Source organism: Podarcis melisellensis (genome assembly GCF_964234715.1).
Source record: "Podarcis melisellensis genome assembly, chromosome: 8".
Classification (NCBI taxonomy): domain Eukaryota; kingdom Metazoa; phylum Chordata; class Lepidosauria; order Squamata; family Lacertidae; genus Podarcis; species Podarcis melisellensis.
The window spans coordinates 87,912,958-87,934,727 of NC_138540.1; the positions used below are offsets into that span (position 1 = coordinate 87,912,958).

Sequence of the window (21,770 nt, forward strand, 5' to 3'; positions counted from 1 at the left end):
AAACTCTCCCACGCCTGGATCCTAGAACCAACACATGCCGTCTCAGATAAATGAATGAAGGACTGAAGGCTCCATCTCCTTTAGAGGACCCCACCTCCTGGGTTTCTACGATGGGGCCGTTGATCTGGGGCTGCCTCCCGGTTGCCGGGGCGCAGAGCAGCAACTCATCCAGAGACACAGCAGGCAGCTCCCTCTGTAGTTCAGCAGAGCTTTATATTGGTTGGTTGGTTTCAGCGCTCACGCAGCGTCAGTGCAGTTAACTCTTTATCCCAGGAGGCCAGGCCTATTAAGCACAGCAACTCTTCCCCATAGATCCTGCCCCAATGAAGCTGCTGTGGGGGGCTGAAAGTCCCCACCTTCCCATAGCTCCCTAAGTCTCCTTTTCCACTGGGTCGCTCCCTAGCAGACTATGCCGATGAGCCTGTCTCTACTCCGCCCTCTTCATACCTCCAGTTACTGGGAGTCTGGGGGAAAGTATGGAAGTAAGAGCTGGACCATAAAGAAGGCTGATTGCTGAAGAATGGATGCTTTTGAATTATTGCGCTGAAGGAGACTCTTGAGAGTCCCATGGACTGCAAGAAGATCAAACCTCTCCATTCTGAAGGAAATCAGCCCTGAGTGCTCACTGGAAGGACGGATCCTGAAGTTTGGATTTGATATCCCACTTTATCACTACCTGAAGGAGTCTCAAAGTGGCTAACATTCTCCTTTCCCTTCCTCCCCCACAACAAACACTCTGTGAGGTGAGTGGGGCTGAGAGACTTCAGAGAAGTGTGACTGGCCCAAGGTGGAGGAGCGGAGACATGAACCCGGTTCACCAGATTACGAGTCTATCGCTCTTAACCACTACACCACACTTGCTTGAAGCTGAGGCTCCAAGACTTTGGTCACCTCATGAGAAGAGAAGACTCCCTGGAAAAGACCCTGATGCTGGGAAAGATGGAGGGTACAAGGAGAAGGGGACGGCAGAGGACGAGATGGTGGGACAGTGTTCTCAAAGCTACCAGCATGAGTTTGACCAAACTGCGGGAGGCAGTGGAAGACAGGAGTGCCTGGTGTGCTCTGGTCCAGGGGGTCACAAAGAGGCGGACACGAATAAACAACAACAAGGGGAAAGGGGAGCAGGAGGGGGAGACTCCCTGGCTTCTTCCGCAGTCTGCCTCCACTCTGCCTCTTGGACCCTCTCCTCTCCAGCCTCCTCTCCTGCCTCTTAGTCTGGACTGCTCTCTGACACAGCCTCTTCCCGCTCACCAAATCCCTTCAGCTTCCAGCATCTCCTCTTCCAGTCTGCTCCTCCTTCTCCATCTGACCACGTTCCTCCACCAATCCCCTGGCTCTGAGCCTTCTTCCCTTGTGGGGTCCCCAATTGGTGACTCCCCCCACTCCTGTACCCAGCCCATCCATTACAGCGCTTGCATGTTTACAGCAGAAATTGCCAGTGGTGCTGGCAGACACCTTGACCTGCCTTCCAGGGCCCCACAGGGTGGCATAAAGACCCCTGGATGTTCCCATGAGCCAACCCCGGTGCCAGGCCGTGGTTACGTAACGGTGCTGAGCAGGGAGGTGGCAGGCAGAGAGGTAGCCAAACTGCAGTGACAGGTGTCTGCACGCCAAAGCAAGGATTAATGGCAAGAGGGCAGGTGAGGAGAAGGGTGTTCCTGCTGCCTCGGCCAACTCAGCCTGAAGGAGCACCCAGTCAATGCCAGCTGTGAGGGGTCATTTGCAAACATGACAAGAGGCCTGGCAGAACAGTATCAACCTGGGAGCCGGAACACCTGCAGTGTTTGCCCAGAGAAATTAATTTCACATGACTTTGGCTGGTTCAAAAGGCTGCAAGGTGATGAGATATTATACAACGCTCAACAGACTTAGATTCAATCAAACATGGACAAACAGAACCATTTTTTTTTAAAAGAAAGAGCGTCAGGAATCACGCTGACAGACAGCTTCCCATGCAGGTGTGCAGGTCTTCCAAAGCTTCCATACAGGACTCAGGTCCAGACTTTCCTGGAGTGGGGCAGTGGGGCTGCCCCCGAGAATGCCCTTTTATCTACAGTGGGGGGGGGAGTATTTGATCCCCTATCAACCAACCAGCGCCTGCTTCTTGGGAGAAAAGCAATGACAAACCTAGACAGCATCTTAAAAAGTAGAGACATCACCTTGCCAACAAAGGTCCATATAGTTAAAGCCATGGTTTTCGCAGTAGTGATGTATGGAAGTGAGAGCTGGACCATAAAGAAGGCTGATCGCCAAAGAATGGATGCTTTTGAATTCTGGTGCTGGAGGAGACTCTCGAGAGTCCCATGGACTGCAAGAAGATCAAACCTCTCCATTCTGAAGGAAATCAGCCCTGAGTGCTCACTGGAAGGACAGATCCTGAAGCTGAGGCTCCAAGACTTTGGCCACCTCCTGAGAAGAGAAGACTCCCCGGAAAAGACCCTGATGTTGGGAAAGATGGAGGGTGCAAGGAGAAGGGGACGACAGAGGATGAGATGGTGGGACAGTGTTCTCGAAGCTACCAGCATGAGTTTGACCAAAGTGCGGGAGGCAATGGAAGACAGGAGTGCCTGGCGTGCTCTGGTCCAGGGGGTCACGAAGAGTCAGACACAACTAAACGACTAAACAACAACAACAACCAGCCAGATGTCAGGCTACCTGGTTTCTTCACTGTATGTAAGGAGCTGAGATTAGAAGCACCCGCTCTAAGGGAGAGGTCTTACCTGTAATCCCAGCTTGTTACAGTACCTGTACAAAAGACACCTGTCGACAGGAGCAATCAATCCAGTAGATTCCAAACTAGCCACCATGACCAAGACCAAAGAGCTGTCCAAGGATGTCAGGGACAAGACTGTAGACCTGCACAAGGCTGGACTGGGCTACAAGACTATTGCCAAACAGCTGGGTGAGAAGGTGACAACAGTTGGTGCAAGAATTCGCAAATGGAAGAAACACAAAATAACTGCAAATCTCCCACGGTCTGGGGCTCCATGCAACATCTCATCTTGTGGAGTTGCAATGATCAGGAGAACGGTGATGAAGCAGCCCAGAACTACACAGGGGGAACTTGTCAATGATCTCAGGGGAGCTGGGACCATAGTCACCATGATAACAGTTGGTAACACTCTACGCCGTGAAGGACTGAGATCTTGCAGAGCCCGCAAGGTCCCCTTGCTCAAGACAGCACATGGACAGGCCCGCCTGCAGTTTGCCAATGCACATCTGAATGACTCGGAGGAGAACTAGGTGAAAGTGTTGTGGTCAGATGAGACCAAAATCGAGCTCTTTGGCATCAACTCAACTTGCCGTGTTTGGAGGAGGAGGAATGCTGCCTACGACCCCAAGAACACCATCCCCACCATCAAACATGGAGGGGGACATATTATGCTTGGGGGGTGTTTATCTGCAATGGGGACATGACACCTTCACCACATCGAAGGGACGATGGACGGGACCATAGAATCATAGAATCATAGAGTTGGAAGAGACCACAAGGGCCATCGAGTCCAACCCCCTGCAAAGCAGGAAACACCATCAGAGCACTCCTGACATATGGTTGTCAAGCCTCTGCTGAAAGACCTCCAAAGAAGGAGACTCCACCACACTCCTTGGCAGCAAATTCCACTGTCGAACAGCTCTTACTGTCAGGAAGTTCTTCCTAATGTTTAGGTGGAATCTTCTTTCTTGTAGTTTGGATCCATTGCTCCGTGTCCGCTTCTCTGGAGCAGCAGAAAACAACCTTTCTCCCTCCTCTATGTGACATCCTTTTATATATTTGAACATGGCTATCATATCACCCCTTGACCTCCTCTTCTCCAGGCTAAACATGCCCAGCTTCCTTAGCCGTTCCTCATAAGGCATCGTTTCCAGGCCTTTGACCATTTTGGTTGCCCTCCTCTGGACACATTCCAGTTTGCCAGTGTCCTTCTTGAACTGTGGTGCCCAGAACTGGACACAGTACTCCAGGTGAGGTCTGACGAGAGCAGAATACAGTGGCACTATTACTTCCCTTGATCTAGATGCTATACTCCTATTGATGCAGCCCAGAATTGCATTGGCTTTTTTAGCTGCCGCGTCACACTGTTGGCTCATGTCAAGTTTGTGGTCAATGTATCATCAAATCTTGGGTGAGCTTCTCCTTCCCCCAGCCAGGGCATTGAAAATGGGTCGAGGATGGGTATTCCAGCATGACAACGACCCAAAACACACGGCCAAGGCAACAAAGGAGTGGCTCAGGAAGAAGCACATTAAGGTCCTGGACTGGCCTAGCCAGTCTCCAGACCTTAATCCCATTGAAAATCTGTGGAGGGAGCTGAAGGCTCAAGTAGCTACACATCAGCCTCAAAATCTTACTGACTTGGAGAGGATCTGCAAAGAGGAGTGGGACAAAATACCTCCTGAGATGTGTGCAAACCTGGTGGCCACAGAAACGTCTGACCTTTGTAACTGCCAACAAGGGTTTTGCCACCAGGTACTAAGTCATCTTTTGCAAAGACATCAAATACTTATTTCACTCATTATAATGCACATCAATCTCTGACTTTTCTCTTCTGGGTTTCTGGGGGTTTTCCTGTTATTCTGTCTCTTACAGCTACAATAAACCTACCATTACAATTATGAACTGGTCATTTCTTCGTCAGAGGGCAAACGGGCAAATTTAGCAGGGGATCATATACTTTCCCCCCACACACACACACACACTGTATTTCAGTTCATAAAATGAATGCATGGCTTGATTGAAAAAGAAGAAGTCTCAAAGCGGTTTACAAAGAGAATGGTGCCATAAAAGCTCAAGTAAAGACAACTCTTTAAAACATTCGGAAGATAAAACCAGCAATAAACTAAAGACAGTTTAAAACACACATCCGCATTCTTGGTAGCTAGGTAGGCCTGTCTAAACAAAAGTGTTTTCAGCAGGCTCCTAAAGGAGTACGGTGAAGGCATCTGCCTGGCGTCAAGAGGCAGGGAGTTCCAGAGGACAGGCTCCGCCACACTAAAAAAATTGATTCCTTACACATGCGGAACCGGTATCATGGGTCACCTGTAGCAGCGCTAACTCTGTGCACATTTTCTGATCATCGAGGGAAGGAGTCCCCATACCTCATGCTCAAGATGTTAAGGGATAGAGAGGCCAGGGACAGCTGGCGTCATGCGCTTAGCCATGCACCATCCCCTGAAACATTTCGTGATGTCTTCCCTCCTAGATCTTCCAACGTCTTACATTTTTCTTCGCTGACGCTAAGCTGGGTGGCTTACAAGGGAACACTCGGCTACTTCAAGGCTTTTTGAACTCTAAATCCCATCCTTCAAAATATTTGCAGTTCCTGCCAGTTGTGTGTCGTCTCCACTGTAAAATAAAAAATCGTGCCCCTCCTTTCCTACCACAAACCCAGAGGCGTCTTCTTGCTCCTCCTGCCCAGCACTCCGTCCTCATAAACAGTGGGGGGATGAGTGGCTGAATGTGGCCCCAAACCTCTCAATCTGGCCCCTGGGATTCAACCCCCTTCCCCAACCACACCATCGGATTTCCCCCAGCTGGAATGCAACCTTGGTTATTGCCCTTTCCTTCTTTGCACAGAGGTTACTGAGGGCTGTAGAAAGCAGCCTACAGTATGGAGGGAACATTTAAGTTCATTATTCTGCTCACTTTCACCTCTGGCCCTGCCCAGGATGGGCAATTTGTCCCCCAGACTGAAAAAAGTTCCCTATTTGTATCATAAAGCTCTCCAGAGATTGGGAATGGACTTTGTCTTTGCCTTTACCTTTATTATTATTGCTATTAAAAAGGTAAAGGGACCCCTGACTATTAGGTCCAGTCATGGCCGACTCTGGGGTCGCGGTGCTCATCTCGCTTTATTGGCTGAGGGAGCCGGCGTACAGCTTCCGGGTCACGTGGCCAGCGTGACTAAGCCGCTTCTGGCGAACCAGAGCAGCACACGGAAATGCCGTTTAGCCTCCTGCCGGAGTGGTACCTATTTATCTACTTGCATTTTGACATGCTTTCGAACTGCTAGGTTGGCAGGAGCAGGGACTGTTGCGGGGATTCGAACCGCCAACCTTCTGATCGGCAAGTCCTAGGCTCTGTGGTTTAACCCACAACACCACCACCTGCGTCCGCATTATTGCTATTAGATTATGCCAATCTTGGCAAATCCGGAGGGTAACATGCTTGAGGAAACCTATCAGCCCATGTTACTTTTCGTGTTGGCCATAACCATGCAAGGAGTTCCATGGAAACAGCCATTAATTGGCAGCAAATTCTCCACCTTCCTCCCTTCCCAGAAGCTGCTGCTGCTGGAAATTAATCCTAGAAGGTCAGTTGGGGTTTATTAACCCTCCCTTCCCTATCCCTCTAGACTTTTATGCACCTATTCCACACACCCCACCCCGGCTCCAATTGCTGGTCAACATAGTTAGCACTCCTGCCAATGAGAGCAAATCTTTTTTACCTAGGGCAACAGAGAAAAGAATGATTTTCTCCTTTTAATAAACCCGCACAATGTACACAGCTGAGCGGACCCAGAAAACTGCAGCAGCGTAAATTGCCTGACATTTGTCAGCAAAGCTTTTATGTTGGATTCCATCTCACTGGGTGGGAGCAGGAGATGAAGTGGGACTGAGAATTCTCCCCCTCCTATTCCTCTTCTTCTTTGGCGATCCCTTGTAGCCGAGTAAGATTGTCTTCCATAAACATGGTTTTAGCAGTGAGTCCGTAAGTGACTGTGGAGGCCAATTCTGGATCCACACATCCTTCCACAGTGGGGACATTGGTTTCCGGGCAGGAGTTGATTTGCCAAGTGTGCCTTCCTCTTAGCATGTTTCTCCCTTGCATCCTGAGTTCGAGTGTCAAAGCCCTTTGGTAAAGGCTGTTCTCCAACTGGAGCGCTTGCAGGCCAGTGTTTCCCAATTGTCAGTGTTTATACTGTTTAAGGGGTGCAGGATGGGCAAGGCGTCTGGCTAAGATTGTTTCTACACGAGGGCCCTTAAGTGCTGTCAAAGGTTTGCTTTTCCATACCCAAGTGGAAGTCTTCAAGTTACAGGTAACCAGGCAGAGGGCCTCCTCAGTAGTGGCACCTGCCCAGTGGAACACCCTCCCACCAGATGTCAAAGAGAAGAACAACTACCAGACTTTTAGAAGATATCTGAAGGCAGCCCTGTTTAGGGAAGCTTTTAATGTTTGATGCATTATGGCATGTTAATATTTTGTTGGAAGCTGCCCAGAGTGGCTGGGAAAGCCCAGCCAGATGGGCAGGGTATAAATAAATTATTATTATTATTATTATTATTATTATTATTATTATTATTATTATTATTATTATTACAAAAGGAACTACTCTATTTCCAGCTTAACAATGCTGGTGGACAACAAAAGAGGTTTAAAGACGCTCTCAAGGCAAATCTAGGAAAAAATGTACAGTGGTACCTTGGGTTACAGATGCTTCAGGTTATAGACGCTTGAGGGTACAGACTCTGCTAACCCAGAAATAGTATCTCGGGTTAAGAACTTTCCTTCAGGATGAGAACAGAAATTGCGCAGTAGCGGTGTGGCGGCAGCGGGAGGCCCCATTAGCTAAAGTGATATCTCAGGTTAAGAACATTTCAGGTTAAGAACGGACCTCCAGAACGAATTAAGTTCCTAACCTGAGGTACCACTGAGGTACCAACAGGGCAACGCTGGCCTGCGAGCGCTCCAGTTAGAGAATAGCCTTTACCAAAGGTGTCATGGACTTTGGCAGTCAGGAAAAGAGAAATGAACTAAGAGGAAGGCATGTTGATTAACTCCAACCCAGAAACCAATGTCCCCACTGTGGAAGGACATGTGGATCCAGAACTGGCCTCCACAGGCACCTACGGACACAGCACTAAGACTGCGTTCAATCTTACTTGGCCACGAGTTATCACCAAAATAGAAATTAAAACAGCAGCTCCACCTCTTCCTTGGGATGACCCCGTGTCACCCAGAAATATCCTTCTCAGAATAGCTCCCTTTCAGCAGACGCCCTTTCCTTCATTGAATTAGTAGCTTCCTCTGGGCAGCTTCTGCCCCTTTAATAATGTTTCCTGTCCGGCACGGTGGTGGCAAATATCCTTTAATTTCCTGACACTTAGTCAGCTCCTGTTCCCCACCAGAGCTTTAATGACTTTTCCCCTCTATTAAAATAAAACTGCAAAATAGCTCTGCTTCTTTCTGGTCTGTACCAGTTTATCTTCTAGACTTTGGACAGCTGTTTTATAGAACATCGGGATCAGCTCTCTGCGCTGAAAGGGAGAATAATGATGACACTTTTAATTCTGCATGTGACACTCCAAACTGGCAGCGAAGCCTAGATCTCGAACATCACATTTAACACCAAAATTCAGGCGCTCAACATTTGCCAGGGGGGATCTCTCGGATTATTTTGAAACTGGCAGGGCCTCAGCAGTCCCGAAATCTCGTAAACCGTCGGCTCCAAGAATTGTACATTAACCGAATACTGTATGATAAAATCCTAAATATTATGATGTATTGTCTGGCAAACATTTCATCATGTAGCAAATACTCAGGTGTCAACTGCTAAAATCATCTGGGGAGAACAAATTGATTTCTAGAGAGAACTTTTGGAAGAACCTTTGCAACTAGAAATGTGGCAGATTTTTCAGGGGGAAGGCGGTGGAACTCCTGCTGCGGGAGACCTTTTAAGGAAAAATCCTGGTCGGCTTGATTTGGGGCAGGCGTGGGCAACGACCATGGCTCTCCAAATATTGTTGGACCTCCAGGTACCCCTGCCCCAGGCAGTCTATGAAGTTGGAAAGAGGATGGGAGCTGGGAGTCCAGGAAAACTGAGAAGCCACAGATGCCCTTGCCCAGATTTGGGCACCGAGGAGAGGGCTATCGATAGCTACAGGTCCCAGTGGCTGTGCTCTGCATCAGAGACAACCGTGCTTCTGAATGAAAGCTGCTGGAAGCCACAGGAGGGGAGAGTGTTGCATCTTGTTTAACAAACTACAGTGGTACCTCGGGTTACAGACGCTTCAGGTTACAGACTCCGCTAACCCAGAAATAGTGCTTCAGGTTAAGAACTTTGCTTCAGGATGAGAGCAGAAATCGTGCTCTGGGGGTGTGGCGGCAGCAGGAGGCCCCATTAGCTAAAGTGGTGCTTCAGGTTAAGAACAGTTTCAGGTTAAGAACGGACCTCCAGAACGAATTAAGTTCTTAACCCGAGGTACTACTGTACTGTATTTTAATATTTTGTTGGAAGCTGCCCAGAGTGGCTGGGGAAACCCAGCCAGATGGGCGGGGTATAAATAATACAGTCATACCTCATGTTACGTCCGCTTCATGTTACGCTCTTTTAGGTTACGTCGCGTGGCGACCCGGAAGTACCGGAAAGGGTTACTTTGGGGTTTCGCCGCTCGCGCAGAAGTGCAAAATGACATGATGTGCAGAAGCAGCAAATTGCAAGCCGTACGTGTGCAGACGTGCCGCTGCGGGTTGCGCTCTTTTCATGTTGCAAACAGGCCTCCAGAACGGATCCTGTTCGCAACCAGAGGTACCACTGTACAGTCATACCTTGGGTTGAAGTAGCTTCAAGTTAAGTATTTTCGGGTTGCACTCTGCGGCGACCCGGAAGTAACGGAGCTTGTTACTTACAGGTTTCGCCGCTCGCGCATGTGCAGACGCTCAAAATGACATCATGCGCGGAAGCGGCAAAACGCGACCCATGCGCAGTCGCATTTACGTTTACTTCAGGATGCGAACAGGGCTCCGGAACGGATCCTGTTCGTATCCAGAGGTACCACTGTATATTATGATGATGATGATGCTCGGATCCTGCTCGCTAGTATCCCATAATGAGCATCTGGTCAGCCACTGTGAGAACAGGATGCCGGACTAGATGGGCCATTGGGCCTGATCCAGCGGGTGCTCTCGATATTGAAGAGAGACCAGTAGTCACATTCCAACCCCAGGTGTCATTTCTTCAGCTGGAATTCCGGCTAGTTTCTGGTCTCATCTTTACAATCACGCAAAAAAAAAAGTGTACCACGTCGCCTGATCGCCGAATTACATAATCCTAGATGAGCTCACCCCCCCTCTCCCTTCCCCGCCTGCTTTCTTAAATCCTCTTTTTTTGAGAGAGAGCAGCAGAGATGAGAGAAACTAATCCAGTAGCAGATCATGATGAGGAGGAGCTGGCGAGGCTTCACTGCACCCTGGGACTCATCAGCCAGCAACGCAGGGGAGGGTGGAGGTTTGGCTTTTCTATAAAAGGGCTTTCCAAAATCCCCTGGCCCCAACCCCAGACGATGCTCAAGGGGCTTAGCTCTGGAACCGCTTCTGTTCCTCCGAGCAAAGAGGCCGCACGTTAAAAAGCCCCAAGCAGGGGGTGATGGAATCATCGAAGGGGCACCCCAAGGTCATCCAGCCCAACCCGCCCCCTGCAAGGCAGGAACATGCCGCTGTCCCATAAAGCGATCCAACCTGTGCCATGCTGTGCCAACCTGTCACCAGCTGAGCTACCCCAGGCTCCTTATGCTCCAGGCAGCATGACATTCATTGCGCAAACACATTTGCCGCGAGCGCATTCGACCGCATACCTGACCTCGAAAAACGCTGCTTGTTTAGGCTCACCCTGTGAGGTCTGTTTAAGGTTCAGGAGTTGCCCCTGACAATGACATTTACACACAGGAAGGCGTGTGTGTGTGTGTGCGCGTTGTTAGGTCTCTTTTTTTTTATTATGTCGTATTCTTACTAAACAGCTTTCTAAGCTCTGCCACATTTTCTTTGGAAAATACAGAAGACAGACAGACAGACATGCTTTGCCCCTCCCCTTCCACCTTCCTGCTCCTCGGCGGGGCCTGAAATTGCCAAAAACGCGTGCCACCCCCCGTCCCCAAACCATCAATATGTCCAGTGCAAAATACCGCCAACCTGGGCTGAAAATGTGACTCTGTTGGGAGTTTTAAAAAAAGGAGATTATGTTGTCCCCGTGCCCTCCGATTTAGCTCCCCAGGACGTCTCTCCTTTTCCTCTGATTCAGACAGCGACAAGGGATTCCTTTGCTCCCAATATTGCTATTCACCCATCTCCAACCTGGTGCCCTCCATCAGTTTAGGAATATACAATTTCCCACCATCCCCAGCCAGTTAGGGAAGCCTGGCCAAGTCCGATGCCGTGGCGCGAAAGGGCAGCCGTCTTAATTCATGGCTGCATGTACAAAGTACATTTGCATGGAAACGGACCGGCGGGAAACCCAGGGCAGGCGAGAGAAAGCCCTTCTCCAAAGCACCGATTTGGGGAATGTGATGGAGGGGTACAGGTAGCTTCAATGGAAGATGAGCAAATTCATGTAGGGGGAGAAGGATGTCCGGAAAAAGCAAAAAAAAGGACTCACCGAATGCCTCTTTGCAAAGCTCTGGGTGGGATAGGGAATGGGGGAGATTGGGGGAGCAGGAATCAAAAACCTTGACGGTCAAACCAGGTCTCAAACTGCTTGACATCCATAGTGCAAACGCCTGGGGAGGAGAGGGAAATCTGCGGGCGGCAGCTTCTCCCTCCGTGATTTCTTAAAGGAGGGGAGCAGGGGCTGCCTCACAATTTAGGAAAAAGCCCCCCCCCCCCCGCCAACACCGTCACATTTTCAGCCTGTGCAACCTTCAGCCTTTAAATATAGATATATAGAGATAGATCTGGATATATATTATCATTATTCATATAGAGATGTCTGTAAAATATAGCTCCGCCGTATCCTCTCTTTAACTCTTCCTCTTTCCACAAATCCCCCCCCCCCCACAACACATTGCTGTCACTCCCAACCTCAAAAAGTGTTTAATAGGATCCAACCCCAACCCCACCCCTACTCGTTGCCCTGTTCCCTCCCCCTGGGAGGGGAAAAGCCCCGCTTGCCCCCCCGCCCTGCCCTGCCCTCCCCCTAGATGAGTCGCCACTGGAGAATGCTGGTGTCGGTCCCACCGGTGGAGAGCAGCAGTCTGTCGTCGTGGAGGAAGGCAATGTTGGTGACGTGGCTGCTGTGGCCGTTGTACGTGTGGCTGGGGGCCTGGAGCAAGAGAGAGGAAAGGGGTCTCAGGAGAGGGCAGCAGAAAACCCACGCCGGCCGCCCCGCTTGTCAAAGGTCTTCCCAAAATCAAGATGCACTATGTCCACAGCGTCCCCCTGACCCACCAAGCTTCTAACTCCGAGGATGGCAAGTGGGGCTGGGGGGCAGATTCCAAGACAATCAAATACTGCAATTAAACCAGAATGCGGCAGCTAGACTGGGGACTGGGAGCGGCCACCGGGACCACATAACACCGGTCCTGAGAGATCTGCATTGGCTCCCAGTACGTTTCTGAGCACAATTCAAAGTGTTGGTGCTGACCTTGAAAGCCCTAAACGGCCTCAAAGGTCCAGTATACCTGAAGGAGCGTCTCCACCCCCATCGTTCTGCCTGGACACTGAGGTCCAGCTCCGAGGGCCTTCTGGCTGTTCCCTCCTTGCGAGAAGTGAGGTTACAGGGAACCAGGCAGAGGGCCTTCTCGGTGGTGGCGCCCTCCCTCCCTTCAGATGTGAAGGAAATAAGCAACTATCTTCTTTTTAAAAGACATCTGAAGGCAGCCCTGTTTAGGGAAGTTTTTAATATTTAATGCTGTATTGTTTTTAACACTTGATTAGAAGCCGCCCAGAGTGGCTGGGGAAACTCAGCCAGATGGGTGGGGTATGAATAATAAATTCTTACTATTATTATAAATAAGCATTTAAACAATACAGTATAGTTTCTTTTTCCTCTGCAGAATATGGATAGCTGTCTTTTCAAAACGAGAGCAAGAGCATCGAGTGAGACTGAGGACAATCTCATCCTATAAATGAGATCACCCAGCAAAAGCGAGCTCATACTTCTCCTGGAGTTTGCATACATACCGTATTTTTTGCTCTATAAGACTCACTTTTTCCCTCCTAAAAAGTAAGGGGAGATGTGTGTGCGTCTTATGGAGCGAATGCAGGCTGCGCAGCTATCCCAGAAGCCAGAACAGCAAGAGGGATCGCTGCTTTCACTGCGCAGCGATCCCTCTTGCTGTTCTGGCTTCTGAGATTCAGAATATTATTTTTCTTGTTTTCCTCCTCCAAAAACTAGGTGTGTCTTGTGGTCTGGTGCGTCTTATAGAACGAAAAATACGGTACTTAAGGTACATATAGGCTTGTTTATAATTATATTTGGGGAATGATTCACGTTCTCATGTAGCTGCACGCTTCTCTATTTGCTGTGTGCCCCGTGATAACATTATAAAGAAGTCGTGCTCTATGTTATACCGTATTTTTCGCACCATAGGGCGCACCGGACCATAGGGTGCACCCAGGTTTTTTGGGGGGAAATAAAGGGGGGGGAATTATTTCCGCCCCAGGCGCGGGGCTGGGGCGGGGGAAGCTCGAGCTTCCCCCGACCCCAGCCCCCAAACAGGCAAGTCTCCGCAAGCCGTGGGAGCGCTCCCGCTGCTTGCGGAGAGGTCCGCGAAGCCTGGACGCACTGAGCTCAGCGCGCGCAGGCTTCAGCATGCAGGCAAGTCTCCGCAAGCAGCGGGAGCCCAGCACTGTCCCCCGAGTTTGCGGGGCTGGCAACGGGGAGGAGCAGGCTTCTCCCCCCGCCAGCCTTCTAGCCAAGTCGGGGGACAGCGAGAAGGGTGCGCTGCGCCTCTCCCGCTGTTCCCCAAGTTTGCGGGGCTGGCGATGGGGAGGAGCAGGCTTCTCCCCCCGCCAGCCTTCTAACCAAGTCAGGGGACAGCGGGATGGCGGCGTTCCGCCTCCCCGCTGTCCCCGAGCTTGTGGGGCTGGTGGTGGGGCTCTCCTGAAGCCTGCATTCGCACCATAGGACGCACACACATTTCCCCTTCATTTTTGGAGGGGAAAAAGTGCGTCCTATAGGGCGAAAAATACGGTAAATCAACAAGTTGTTTCTTTTTGTCCTCCAAAAAGGAGCTGCGAGCAAATTTTTACACTGAAGGTGTGGCCCAGATAAATCTTTTTGAGAACCACTGGGCCAAGAGACGAGCCAAGAGAGGTTGGTGGGGAACTCTCAGAACGCCCTTTCAGGCTACTTAGGAGGAGAGCAGAAGGACAGGATCGGGGAAAGACGAGAGGGTAAGAGACCCGGGGGAAGCTCACCCGCGGCTGGCAGCAAGGGTACGAGAACAAGTGCACTTTGCCGAAGTCGTCGGCAGACGCCAGGAGCTTCCCGTCGTGGGAGCGGCAGACGGCGTTGATGTCGGTGCCGTCCGCACCCTCAGGCCAGATCCCTAACAGGGCAGAGAAAAAGTCAGCGGTGGAAATAACAGTAATAACAATACAGTTGTGCCTTGGGAGTCCCCTTCATGGATCACTGCCTTGCCATGGCAAAGGAGCTTGAATAACTCAGAGAAGCTATGAGCCATGCCGTGCAGGGCCACCCAAGATGGACAGGTCATAGTGGAGAGTTTTGACCCAACGTGATCCACCTGGAGCAGGAACCGGCAAGCCACTCCAGTATCCCTGCCAAGGAAACTCCATGGACAAACTCCCTGGAAAAGACCCTGATTGTAGAATAGTGGGTAGACATGGCAGACGACACAGCGATGTCTCCAAAGCAGCTCTTTATTTTGTAAGCTGGAACAGCAACTGAACAGCAAACAGCTCAGCCGGCCTGCTTTTATAGGCAGCCGGCTGTCAACATTGTAGCAACAACAACCCAGAGTTTCCCACCTAAAATAACTGACGTGGACCTGAGTGAAAACTATCTACGGACCTGAGTGAAAACTATCTACAGTATCCCCCTGCTGGCCCAGGGGGAACTTCACTACATAACACTGATGTTGGGAAAGATAGAGGGCCCAAGGAGAAGGGGACGGCGGAGGACAAGATGGTGGGACAGTGTTCTGGAAGCTACCATCATCAGTTTGACCAAACTGCGGGAGGCAGTGGAAGACAGGAGTGCCTGGCGTGCTCTGGTCCAGGGGGTCATGAAGAGTCGGACACGACTAAACGACTAAACAACAACAACCTCCTGCAGAGCATTTCCAATCAGAAGAAGTGCAAAGGAGCTTGAATAACTCACGAGAAGCTGTGAGCTATGCCGTGCAGGGCCACCCAAGGTGGACAGGTCATAGTGGAGAGTTTTGACCAAACGTGATCCACCTGGAGCAGGAGCCGGCAAGCCACTCCAGTATCCCTGCCAAGGAAACTCCATGGACAAGCTCCCTGGAAAAGACCCTGATGTTGGGAAAGATGGAGGGCTCAAGGAGGAGGGGACGACAGAGGACGAGATGGTTGGACACTGTTCTCGAAGCTACCAGCATGAATTTGACCAAACTGTGGGAGGCAATGGAAGACAGGAGTGCCTGGCGTGCTCTGGTCCAGGGGGTCACGAAGAGTCATACACGACTGAACGACTAAACAACAACAACAACCTTGGAAGTAGAACCGAATCCATTCCGGAAGTCCATTTGACTTCCAAAACATTCAAAAACCAAATCATGGCTTCTGATGGGCTGCAGGAAGATCCTGTAGCCCACCAGAAGCCACGGAAGCCACGTTGGAAGTTCGGGTTCCAAAGAACATTCGGAAACTGGAACACTCACTTCTGGGTTTGCGGCGTTTGGGAGCCAAAATGTCTGAGTCGCATGGTGATCAACAACCATGGTACGACTAGTAATTTTATTATTTGTACCCCGCCCATCTGACTGGATTGCGCCAGCCACTCTGGGTGGCTTCCAACATATATAGAAACAAAGCGAAACATCAAACATTAAAAAGCTTCCCTTTAAAGCCCTATACGGCTTAGGACTCTCGTACCTACGGGACCGCCTCTCCTGGTATGTCCTTACGGTCTTCAAACAAAAACATCTTGGAGATCCTGGGCCACAGGGAGGTTAGGCTGGCCTCAACTAGAGCCAGGGCCTTTTCGGCCGTGGCCCCGATCTGGTGGAACGCTCTGTCACAAGAGACCAGGGCCCTGCGGGACTTGACATCTTTCCGCAGGGCCTGCAAGACAGAGCTGTTCCACCAGGCCTTTGATTCTGAATTGATTTTAGAATGAATTGATTTTAGAATGCTGTGTTACTTTTATTGTTGTTAGCCGCTCTGAGCCCGGCTTCGGCTGGGGAGGGCGGGATATAAATAAAATTATTATTATTATTATTATTATTATACAGGAGAAAGAAGTTGTAACATCCCGCCAACCCATCTTGTTTCCCCATTTTGTGCATCGTAACCTGCAATGCCCAAACAAAACCTTCCATTGCTCACTGGGCCAACCACCCGCATGGCTGAAAGGACTGGCAGGAGTGGGGAGGGGGCAGTCTGTAAGGGACATTTGCCATAGCCTATTCTGCCTGTTTTAGCGGTAACCAGGGGGTTGCTTGCTGATGTTTTCAGTTTGAAAATAGAAGAAATCATTTATTAAGAAGAGGAGGTGGGGGAGCCCTGACCACTACCCCAGCCAGCCAGATGGTTGGGGCATAAACAATTATTGTTGTTATTATTTCTTCCATTTGTGCTTCTGGGCGGAGCCAAGGGCACCATCCTGTCTGGGGGGGTTAAAGGATGAAATGTGTGTTAGGATATTTCCGTTCCACCTTAAAAGGGAGCAGGCTTTGTGAGTCACAGCCTGCGTATTTCCTGTTCACAGGATGTTTATGGTTGCTATTGCTTTCATTTCTCTCTCTGTGCCTGAGCAGACGGAAGCAGGCTGTCATGTTTTTTCTTTGTTCTGACCAACGCTGAATAAACTTGTAAATATGCTCTCCTGCTGTGCATCTTTCGCTGTGTGAATTCTGCTGATAGAGCGTGCATCAGCCAAGGAATGTGCCAATCTATTTCTGGAGCTCGTGTCGCTAATTGCTGATCTGCGTGTCTACGGAAGATCAATGGACGTCCGGAGACGACGTGGAGTCATGATGGACTTTATCTCCCTGGCAGTATTCCAACAATGTGTACCTCAGTTTTTGGGAGGCCCGCAGAGCCTTTCTGAAGGCAGCCCTGTTTAGGGAAGCTTTTAATGTTTCATGCATTATTGTATTTTAATATTTTGTTGGTAAGCCGCCCAGAGTGGCTGGGGAAGCCCAGCCAGATGGGCAGGGTATAAATAAATTATTATTATTATTATTATTATTATTATTATTATTATTATTATTACATTTCTTGCTCACACCACCCGCCCAGCCAGGAGACACTCACCAAAGACCCCAAAGCCCAGGACGCAGGTGGCCGTGGCCCAGTCCATGTTGCGGACGGCCTCAGCGCTGGTGATCTGTCGGCAGGTGGAGGGGTCCCCTGTAGGGAGGGAGCAGGAGGAGGAAGAGGAAGGAGAGACAGACAAGAAAATGTAAAGCACCTAATGCCATGGGAACCTGGGCTGTTCCTTCTGCAGAGATCGCAGATTGTGGAAACAGACTCTGAAGGAGAAGATCGTCTGATAAGGAGGACGCAGCGCAAAGGTGGCGCTAAGAAAAAGAACCCGAACTCTATACTCACAGTACAGGATTTCGTAATCGCCAGAATTGGTGACCAAACAGCTGCTGTCAAATGCCCAGTCCAGATGCGTGATGAAACTGGAGTGGCCCTAGAGCAAAGGGGAGATTTTAGATTGATTGATTGACAGACACACACACCTGCAAGGGGAACACTTGCGAGGCTCCTCACGGGGTCCCTGCCATGGGAGCATATTCACCCAGTGCTCTACCAGTTGCACTGGCTCCCGGTGGAGTATAGGGTCAGGTTAAATGTGCTGGTTTTGACCTTTAAAGCCCTTTGTAGCTTAGGGCCCTCGTATTTACGGGACTGCCTCTCCTGGTCTGCCGCATGGAGGACCTTAAGGTCCACGAACAACCATAGTTTAGAGGTCCCAGGCCCTAAAAAAGTCAGACTATCCTCCACCAGGGACAGGGCCTTCTCAGTGATGGCTCCGACCTGGTGGAATGCTTTGTTGCGTGAGACCAGGGCCCTGCAGGATTTTCCTTCTTTCCGCAGGGCCTGTAAGACAGAGCTATTCTGCCTGGCTTTCAACTTGAACTTAGCCTGATCTTTTATTCCCCTTCCTTCCTTCCCTCCCCCTCCCTTTTTATAATAATAATAATAATAATAATAATAATAATAATAATAATAATAATAATTTATTATTTATACCCTGCCCATCTGGCTGGGCTTCCCCAGCCACTCTGGGCGGCTTCCAAAAAATATATTAAAATACTGTACTACATCAAACATTAAAAGCTTCCCTAAACAGGGCTGCCTTCAGATGTCTTCTAAAAGTCTGGTAGTTCTGGTTTTTCTCTTTGACATCTGGTGGGAGGGCGTTCCACAGGGAAGGCGCCACTACCGAGAAGGCCCTCTGCCTGGTTCCCTGTAACTTGGCTTCTCGCAGTGAGGGAATCGCCAGAAGGCCCTCAGAGCTGGACCTCAGTGCCCAGCATCTTTTATGAAGATCACCCGCTCTGGGATCCCACAGCTAATTCTCCCCTGGTCTCCTCGCTGGCCCAAGTAGGACCAATTCAGCCAGCTAGCCCTGGTGATCATCTAATTGATTTTTGAATTTTATTGTTATTCATGTTTTTATACTGTATTTTCTGCTGCTTTTATAATTAAGTGTTTTAAAGTGTGTTAAAATTGTTGTTAGCCGCCCTGAGCCCGGTTTTTGAATCGAACCTGCGACATTGGCACTATCAGCCCCACGCTCTAACCAACTGAGCCCAGAGTGTTCTATTTTCATTCAAGGCAAAGGACCCTGGCACTCACGGCCACCATGTGCCCTGCTAATCTCCTCCCTGTGCCCAGGTGAGGTGGACACTCTGTACATGGCCAGAGGCTCATGTTGTGCAGCATCTTCTGGGGCCAAGATGAAAAAAGCCCAGGAAATCAGGCTGTTGTGGACAGCCGTACCTGCCCACAGGAGTGAAACACATTTTTTAAAAGGATAATTTTTTTATTTTTATTTTTAAAAAGACATACCCGTCATTCATTTATGCATGGCTGGCTGCACCCCTATATCTGACAAAGCAGCTCCCTCTGCTGCCCACTTGCAATATTACAGTGTTTCGCTACCTTAATATGGCAGCCTTCGTCAAACTGGTGCCCTCGATATGTTCTGAGCTACAATTCCCATCAGCCCCCAAGCCAGCACCATCGCTGGTGAGAGTTGCGGTCCAAAACATAATGGAGGGCACCAGGTTGGCGAAGACCAACTTACAAGGATGCAACCAGAGGTGCCTGAAACAGAAGATGCCCTACACGGCCGTAAATACTTCATAGCTGAACATCAAACCCAACTGCTCAAGTGAGGACCAAAGAAATCCCATTCAGCCATGTTGCCACAGGGACGTTTCTGCTTCTGAAACTAGATTTGGGTGTTTATTTTGCGATACGCAAGTTTTTGCCAGGTGCTTTGGAGAGTCTGGGCTATAGAAAAGTGGGGTGTAAATATTCCACCCCCTGAAGACGCAACTCTTTACCCTGTTTTCAGCTCCTGAGGTGTATAGTCATACCTCGGGTTACAGATGCTTCAGGTTGCGTGTTTTCGGGATACAGACGCGCTGAAACATGGAAGTACTGGAACGGGTTACTTCCGGGTTTCGGTGCTTGCGCATGCGCAGAAGAACCGAATCGCAACCCACATGCGCGCAGACAAGGTGCTGTGGGTTGCGGACGTGCCTCCCACATGGATCATGTTCGCAACCCGAGTGTCCACTGTGTATCTTTAAGGTAAAGGTAAAGGGACCCCTGACAATTAGGTCCAGTCGTGGCCGACTCTGGGGTTGCGGCCTCATCTCGCTTTATTGGCCAAGGGAGCCAGCGTACAGCTTCCGGGTCATGTGGCCAGCAGGACTAAGCCTCTTCTGGCGAACCAGAGCAGCGCATGGAAACGCCGTTTACCTTCCCGCCGGAGCAGTACCTATTTATCTACTTGCACTTTGACGTGCTTTCGAACTGCTAGGTTGGCAGGAGCAGGGACCGAGCAACGGGAGCTCACCCCGTTGCAGGGATTTGAACCGCCGACCTTTTGATCGGCAAGTCCTAGGCTCTGTGGTTTAACCCACGGCGCCACCCGCGTCCCTTTTTGTGTATCTTTAGCACCCGCCTTATATTGCGATTGTAAGTTATTTTTAAACATGGAGTTTTGGATGTTGTAACCTTTGGGTGAACGGACGTTGAGGAAGGAAGGAAGGAAGGAAGGAAGGAAGGAAGGAAGGAAGGAAGGAAGGAAGGAAGGAAGGAAGGAAATCTTTCTGGGCAGAATGCAATTCTGTCTTTGGTTGTGCCTCCACTCACCGAACACTTGCCGACGCGCCCATACTTCCTGCCACCCTCAGAAACCAGGTAGATGTAGACAAAGTTGTCGTGGGAGCCCAGGGCCAGGTATTTGCCATCTGCAAAGCACAAAAGCAAGAGCCAGGGGACTGGAGGGGCGGGCAGACACTGGAAGGCAAAATGGGGGTCTCAAAGCAGCTCAGAATTTTCAGTCTCCAGTGCACACTTAGAATCAGAGAGTGGTAGAGTTGGAAGGGGGACCCCAGGGGTCATCTAGTCCAACCCGCTGCAATGCAGGAATCTCAACTGAAACATCTGTGACAGATGGCCATCCAACCTCTATGTAAAAACCTGTAAGGAGTCAGTTCCAATAGGCTTAGGTTTTTTTGTAATACTTGAACATTGCTTTCCACTGAAAAGGTCCCGGAGAATATTCCCAACCCGGAATAGTAACAATAACAATAACAATTTAGTATTTATACCCCGCCCATCTGGCTGGGTTTCCCCAGCCACTGTGGGCGGCTTCCAACCAAATACTAAAAGCAATAAAGCATCAGACATTAAAAACTTCCCTAAACAGGGCTGCCTTCAGTTGTCTTTTAAAAGTAAAATAGTTGTTTATTGCCCTGACACCTGATGGGAGGGCATTCCACAGCGCAGGTGCCACTACCAAGAAGGCCCTCTGCATGGTTCCCAGCAACATCGCTTCTCGCAGGGAGGGAACCGCCAGAAGGCCCTCGGAGCTGGACCTCAGTGTCCGGGCAGAACGATGGGGGTGGAGATGCTCCTTCACGTATACTGGACTGAGGCCATTTAGGGCTTTAAAGGTCAGCACCAAGACTTTGAATTGTGCTCGGAAGCATACTGGGAGCCAATCTAGGTCTCTCAGGACCGGTGTTATGTGGTCTCGGCGGCCACTCCCGGTCACCAGTCTAGCTGCCGCATTCTGGATTAGTTGTAGTTTCCGGGTCACCTTCAAAGGTAGCCCCACGTAGAGCGCAGTGCAGTAGTCAAAGCAGGAGATAACCAGAGCATGCACCACTCTGGCGAGACAGTCCACAGAGTGGTATCTGAAGAAGTGTGCATGCACACGAAAGCTCATACCAAGAACTAACTTAGTTGGTCTTTAAGGTGCTACTGGAAGGAATTTTTTTGTTTTGACTATGGCAGACCAACACGGCTACCTATCTGTAACCAGTCCACAGGCAGGGAGGGTCTCATCCTGCGTACCAGATGGAGCTGGTAAACAGCCGCCCTGGACACAGAATTGACCTGCGCCTCCATGGACAGCTGTGAGTCCAAAATGACTCCCAGGCTGCGCACCTGGTCCTCCCCCACACCCACCCGCCCCCTGTCCCCCAAAAACAGTCCTTCTGTCTTGTCAGGATTCAACCTCAATCTGTTAGCTGCCATCCAAAAGAAAAGAAAATCGCATAAGCGTTGTTAAAAACAAATTGAACAGTGCAACAACATATCTCTGGGATTCAGTGTCCCTACAAAACCCATCGTATTATAAGTAGGGCTTCCT

The 21,770-nt window shown here is 50.0% G+C and overlaps 1 protein-coding gene and 1 long non-coding RNA gene across 9 annotated transcripts in view; one reads left to right on the forward strand and one right to left on the reverse strand.

Annotated features, from left to right (window-relative positions):
- Positions 1-12,886, forward strand: part of LOC309376255 — an 83,751-nt gene extending 70,865 nt beyond the window's left edge. For all 4 annotated transcript variants that reach the window (XR_014171119.1, XR_014171120.1, XR_014171121.1 and 1 more), the window contains one exon: positions 12,766-12,886. This is a non-coding gene — a long non-coding RNA (uncharacterized lncRNA). The remainder of the gene's footprint in view (positions 1-12,765) is intronic.
- The window catches only part of EML2 (EMAP like 2), a 47,682-nt gene continuing 36,586 nt past the window's right edge, over positions 10,675-21,770 (reverse strand). For all 5 annotated transcript variants that reach the window (XM_081921994.1, XM_081921996.1, XM_081921993.1 and 2 more), the window contains 5 exons: positions 20,264-20,361; positions 17,474-17,561; positions 17,177-17,272; positions 14,132-14,262; positions 10,675-12,032 (listed from right to left, as the gene is read on the reverse strand). In XM_081921994.1, coding sequence (XP_081778120.1) covers positions 11,907-12,032; positions 14,132-14,262; positions 17,177-17,272; positions 17,474-17,561; positions 20,264-20,361 — 539 coding nt within the window. In that variant the 3' untranslated portion in view covers positions 10,675-11,906. The remainder of the gene's footprint in view (positions 12,033-14,131; positions 14,263-17,176; positions 17,273-17,473; positions 17,562-20,263; positions 20,362-21,770) is intronic.